Here is a 6,462-nt window from a genome sequence, read left to right as displayed (position 1 = left end):
ATTCCCTTTCTGCTCCACCCAGAAATCCACCAGCTCTGTCTGGAAGTGAGGCCCCCTCTGCTGGCTGGGTTTATACAAGAATGGTTTGCTGCTTGGAGTCTCTCCATCCAACCCAATATATGCGAGCAAAGCACGGCTTCACAGAGAAGAGCCAGGGAGGTCCTGCCCAGTCAGCCTTCACACAGAGGTATGCTATATGCCAATACAAGCCGGACTTGTATGCAAATACGCAGCACGTTTCTGAACTCTATCTCTGAACTATCTAAATTGTTCTATATCTAAGTTATATTTGCTCTTGATCAGCCTGGATATAGTATGCAACGCTGTGCTGAATTATTAACAATACTGCTTGAGAGCAAGGACTACAACACGGGAAATGTCAAGGGGACAAAATCTTGAGTTTAATGGTGCCAAATGCCAAGAAGGAAATACTTCCACCGGGGCCTCATCCCAAGGTTACGCACAAAGATAAGAGGACTCAGGCAAGCAAAGAAGCAAAAGGCCCCAGTAGTTCTCAAAATACAATTCAAATAAACATTTATGGAACTAATATATTTTATTATAACATTTAACATAAAATAATTATAAACAAGAGGGAAAATCATAAACACTGTAATTAAAAAACAATTCAGTAGGCTATAAGTCTACACAATGCGCATGAAATTTCATATTCTATTACCTCCTCTGGCTTTTACCCAAGAACATTAAAAAAAACAAAAACAACAACGAAGAAGAAAAGGGGAAATTAGCCCCTCTGAAGGACTGCGTTTTGAGAGAACAAACAGAATTCTCAGCAGTCTGTGTGAATACAGGAACCACATTCTCAGCTCTGCTGGTCTTGTCAATGACCTCCAAGCACCTCTCTCATCTCTCATCTTGGGATCCTGTCAGGAGCCGGGGATACAGCTTGGTTTTGGTTTTCTGGCCCCTACAGCAGAGAGAGTACAGCCTTCCCTCCATTTCTGAAAATTGCCAGGCCCCATGTAAGACCCCCAGAGCCTTAGGAACAGGTGTCTGTTGGTTGCCTTTTCCTCCTAATCACAGGGCTGATGCTTGTGGTATCTGGAGGAAACTTCAGATCTATGGAAGCCCAATACACAGCGACTCAGGCAAGTGGCGCTCAACTAGAAAGAGGGTGCCTCTGCCCTGACTGGTGTCCAGGCACGCAGCTTGGCTAGGCACCCTCTTAGTGTAAAGGATCTGCCTCATCTTGCTTCCTACTCTCACAACCAATGCAGCGTGGGTTCCACTAGGAGGCACCTCTGGTGTCTCCCAAAGATCTCACTCTGTGATCCACCCAGGGCACATTCATGTCTTAAACACAAGATGGCGGTATACACTGCTCTATTGCAAGGGCCATGGGCTTGTGAATGAAACGAACCGAAGGGTGGGGTGGGGAGTACTGACAAACTGAAATCCATTTGAGTTTTATGCGAAAACCGAACATCCTGAGTATTTTGAATCTTTTTCAGGAACCAATAATTATCGAATCCTATACATCTAAAGTGTTCCAAGTCTCCAAGTCCTGAGACACCCTGGGTCTACCGCTTGCCCGCTCATCACATCCCTAATTTCACAGAGCTGGGGTACGACCCAGGGCACCAGCTCGCCTTGTTCTCCACAAATCTGCCCTTTCACCTTTCCTCAACTCCAGGGTCTCCTTCCCTTCAGAGCCAAGAACCGAGCTGGCGGCAGTTTTACGACGACACCCTAGTGCCCGTGAACATCCAATCACCACATCTCTTAAAAGAGTAAGACAGAGATCACCGATGGTGCCAGATGGGGATCAGAAAAAAGAGGAGGGAGTGAGTTTGGAAAAATAGGGGAAGATAAGTGAGGTGAGGAGAAAAATGCGGTGCTGAAGCGAGAGAAGCGAGGGGAAAATAAAATGGGAGAAATAAAGGGGCACCGGGGAGAGAAAAAGAGGAATAGAGGAGAAAGGGGGTAAATAAGGAAATACAGTATGAGAGAAAAAGAAATAAGGAAAGAAAGAGGGCAAGAAAGAAAGGGAAGAGAGCGGAAATGGGTAAAGAAATAGAAATAAGGAAAAGAAAAAATGAGAGAAAATGAAAAGAGTGGGAGAATAATGCTGAGAGAAGGAAGGCGGGGGAAGGGGGTTTCGGGGTGAAGGGGCGCAAAGGGAAAAGAGATTGAGAGGGGCTGGGCAGCGAGAAGCCTCCTGGGGATCCGGCGTAGCATTCGCGGAAGCCAGGACAGAGATGGCCTCAGATGGGGTTCAGGGAAGAGAGGCGAGAGCAAGTGCGGGAAGGGGGAGATAAGTGAAGTGAGAAGGGACAAAAACCGAGGAGAGTCTGAGCGTGCTTCTGCGAGTTTTGTTCAAGGCATTTATTGGGTCCTCTTGATGTGTGCCTGACATTCTCAGACTCTCTGCGGGGGCAACCTCTCTCTTTGCACCCCGCCCCCGAAAACAGGCTTGTGGAGGGCGGCAGTGTACAAGGCTCTGACAAGACCGGCTCTCGAGAGAGGCGTCTCTCCTGTAGAGAGATTCGTCCGCGGTGGGACAAGAGACACGTGCCCTCCCGCCGAGCTCGAGATCAGGGTGGCGCGCCGGCCCCGGCCGCTCGTACATTTCTAGCCGAGGATGCGCCGTGAGCCGCGAGAGAGTCGGAGCCGAGGCGCCGGGCGCGCTGAGGGAGGGAGAGCCGGGTCCGGCTCCCGCGAGCGCGGGCGAGGGTGCGAGCGGCTGTGTGGGTGCAAGGGCGCGAGGGTGCGGGCGGGGCAGGGGCGGAGGATTGGGGGCAGGACGAAGCCGGCTCCGGGGCTGGCGCTCGCCGGGGGAAGCGGCTGAGGAGCGTTCTCCGCCGGCCCCTCTGGGATAATTTACATGCTGTCACAGCCCGGTGCTGACTCCTGGGCGTGCAGCTCGCTCACTCGCTCACTCGCTCTCGGCTCCTGCCACCGCTCCGCCGGCACAGCCCAGGGGAGCCCGAGAGCGGCAGAGCCCGCGAGCCGGGGAGGGAGGGAGCAGAGAAGGGAAGGAGCGAGGGCGCGCCCGGGTTCTCCCTCTGCCCTGCTGCCCGCCCTTCCTGCTGCTACAGGTCCGCCCCGATCCCCGCTCACACTTGGGAAACTTGGGACTGCGCTGGGGCCTCGTGTGGCACCTCAGGGGGCGGCCCCAGCCTCTAGAGGAGGGGGAGGAGGAGGAGGAGGAAGAGAAGGAAGTGAGCCCGAAGGATCCGCTCAGAGCTGTTTGTCCAGCTGTTTGTATTCGCACCCGGAGCAGCGCAGCCAGAAGGGGACCAAGCCGGGGGTGGCTCGCTTTAGGCGCTAATTTCCAACTCTTCTCCTCACAGCTTGTCTGTTCCGGACACCCTGGAGTCCCTTCAGACCAGCCCAGAGGGCGCGCACCTGCCAGCCGCCCCTGACCTCGCAGGCCAGGCGGCCCCCGAGCCTGAGAAGATGGCCAAGCCCGAGACCGACTGCCGCTCACCTGTCGGCCTCGACTGCTGCAATTGCTGTCTGGACCTGGCCCACCGCAGCGGGCTCCAGGGAGACAGCGGCGGGGACAACAACAACCCGGGCAGCCCTACCGTGAGCAACTTTCGGCAGCTGCAGGAGAAGCTGATCTTCGAGAACCTCAACACCGATAAGCTCAACAGCATAATGCGGCAGGATTCGCTAGAGCCCGTGCTGCGGGACCCCTGCTACCTGATCAACGAGGGCATCTGCAACCGCAACATCGACCAGACCATGCTTTCCATCCTGCTCTTTTTCCACAGGTGGGTGGCTGGGCACACGGCGTGGGTGGGGGGAGGGGGAGGCACGCGATCCCAACTCGCACCAGCCTCTGCTGGACCCTCGCCTCTGACAAAAGGGGCAACCAAGAAGTTCATGGGGAGCCCTAGGGGGGTCAGGCTCCTCCGCTGCCATGACCCGACCCTGAGGCTACCTGGAGTCCTAGGGCGACTGGGGGGAGGCCCGCAGGTGGGAGCCCTATTTTGAACGGTGGCTGCAGAGGCTTTTCTGGGAAGATGATGGAGTTCAGACGGTGGACAGAGCTCTAGATGGTTTGGGGGTAGCTGGCGGCACCCCCTTCTCAAATGCATGTATTTCCACAGTCACTTTGGAGATTCTGCTCTGGGATGCTCTTGGGATCTGAGTTCCACCCTTCTCCAAAGCTCATTTTTAAATGTGCAAACTCGGATTGAAACTGCAAGGGCTTTTAAATTACTGAGCGGCCCTGACGGACATTGAGGGCAAGCAAAATGTCCAAATTAAGCTGCTGCTGGTGTGGGGGAGGGTGGGAATAAGAAATATTGGAGACCTTTGAGAATTTGTTTAGAGTCTAGATGGGGGGACCCCCACCTCCTCCATGGATCCCAGCCTTCAATTTCAAATGACGGCTAAAAGCAGCCCCAGAGAGCATCCTAGGACAGGAGAGTGGATGAATCCATGTCTCACAGGCGTGTGTTCGAGTGCTGGTCAGACTTTCTAGAAATCCTGCTGAAGGGCAAGGAAAGGAGAGGGGAGGGGTGACACACAATGGGAAGACACAAGGTGGCTGCTGCCCTCCAGTCTGAGACACTCTGGTGAAAGCCAGTCCTGGAGGGGTCAGCTGAGGCAATTTCAAGGCGAGGGAGGCAACTTCAGGAAATCCAGTTGTGGGTTTGGTGTTCTTAGAGCGTCGGGACAGGGCACTGTGTGTGTGTGTGTGTGTGTGTGTGTGTGTAAGGGGGTGGATTTTATTCTTTCTCAATGACGCAGGTTGTGTAAGAAAAAGAGAACCCCGTTGTGGGAGACCTCGGTTGTAGTACAAGTTATGGCTTTACCTCCTGTGTGAGCCTAAGCAAGTCGCCTGACCTTTTCTGGTCTCTAAGGTTCTTTCTAGTTCTGACATTCCAGGTCATGGGCAGATGGTGTGCTCAGACAAGGTAATAAGAAATTTTGAGCATCCACAGAATATTTGAATAATTAGATGGCTTTTTGGTGAGGCACAAGTAAAAAGTTTTGAAAGCAATTGAGATAGGCAAGAACTACCCTCACTTAGTGCTAAGACTAGATTTGTTTTCTCAGCCCCAGAAGTTCCTGGAGGGAACAAGCGGGGCTGCTGACTTCGTTACTATTATTATAACAAGTTGTATTTCTCAGGCATTTTCCACGCCATCAAAGCCCTTTCTCACCTGTTATTTCACTTTAGGTATCAGTTTATCTCATTGTCTCAAAGAAACCAGGCCGCTTATGGAACAGGTTTTGAGGGAATCTTCATTTCTGGTGAAAGATTACTACAAGTTTATCAGACCACAGGTGCTGTAACCCTGCGGAGCTAAAAGCCTAACAGGCTCTTAACAATCCAGCTCTGCTCTCAGGAGGAGAGTGGCGGCGGGAGGAGGGGTAGCAGACACTTGGAAAGAGTGCCTGTAGGGTTTGCACTCTTTCAACTTGGAGAGAAACTGTCCCAAAATGGCCGTGATGAGGTGTAAGAGGGGATGCTTCCTCAGCTCTGGTTCCTAGGTGCGGGGCCTAGGACCATCAGACCTAGGTAGTGAGTGTGAGGCTGAGAGCCTGAGATCAAAATGTTGCTTGTGCCACACCTTGGGAGGTTTTCTGGTTGTCCGGGTTTCTTAAACGGAGAAACCTCCTTTGTCACCTGCTCCATTGACACCAGTCTGTTGACGCTTGGTTCTTGGCAAACCCTGGAAATGCTGTGTGGTGGAGGCACAGGGTGCTGAGGGCATTGGTGGGGGGAGCAGGGCGAATTGTTGGGATTGTTGAAATTGTGTACCTGAGCACCCTGCCTCCTGGAATTAGAGCAACTCCGCGTCCCAAACAGCTGAGCAGCGAACCAGCAAGCCCTCAGGCTTCAGTGCGGCTAGGGAGCGACGGGGTCCTGTGGTAATAGGCTTATAGTTCTAGCAGGACAAAGCATTCTCCCATTTTCCTGGACAACTGGGACCTTAGAGATTGGGGGTTCTGAATTTGCTTTAGGTTTTGCCCAGTATGACATGCTCATTAGCCAAGTAAGAGACCAGTATTACTAGTCCTGGGACTTCGCCAACATCTGAGCTGGACGGTTTTCTCCAAAGTGAAAATTCCCACTTTCTTACTTTGTTTATTCCCTAGGTTTTTATCTTCATAACTTAGCCATCATTTCTACTTCTGTTCCACTTAATGGTTTGATATTTCAAATGCCATCATTTTTACCTCTATTCCTTTTAATGATTTGATATTTCAAATTCCCACTTGGGTGTCTTTTTTCCTTTAATTTGCCTACTTTCAAAACTGCCTCTTCCAGGGAAGCAACTCTCCCTGCGCCACCTCCTGCAGCCCACTCCTCTGCTGAAAGGGCTCCTATATTCTTGAGACTAAGAACGGGGCACATCCTTATTTCTAACTGGTGTGTCTGCTTTGACCTGTCCCTGGCTCCCAGCTTAGCTCTTGGTCTCCTTGGAACACAAGAGTGTAAGCAATGTGAGGCTGGGCTGTGTTGTACCCTCGCTTGGT

General features: G+C 52.2%; 1 protein-coding gene across 2 annotated transcripts in view; it reads left to right on the top strand.

Moving 5' to 3' along the window:
- The first annotated feature begins 2,460 nt into the window (after positions 1 to 2,460).
- The window catches only part of TSC22D3 (TSC22 domain family member 3), a 59,758-nt gene continuing 55,756 nt past the window's right edge, over positions 2,461 to 6,462 (top strand). Inside the window, exons 1-2 of one of the 2 annotated variants that reach the window (XM_014854640.3) lie at positions 2,461 to 2,694; positions 3,315 to 3,740. In XM_014854640.3, the coding sequence (XP_014710126.1) occupies positions 2,603 to 2,694; positions 3,315 to 3,740 (518 nt within the window). In that variant the 5' untranslated portion in view covers positions 2,461 to 2,602. Of the gene's footprint in view, positions 2,695 to 2,743; positions 3,060 to 3,314; positions 3,741 to 6,462 lie in introns of those variants that run through there. The other variant, XM_014854642.3, reaches the window with a different exon arrangement.

The sequence above is a fragment of the Equus asinus genome, chromosome X, assembly GCF_041296235.1.
Source record: "Equus asinus isolate D_3611 breed Donkey chromosome X, EquAss-T2T_v2, whole genome shotgun sequence".
NCBI lineage: Eukaryota > Metazoa > Chordata > Mammalia > Perissodactyla > Equidae > Equus > Equus asinus.
The sequence above is the reverse complement of the archived record's forward strand: the minus strand, read 5'-3'. Positions and strand labels throughout refer to the sequence as shown.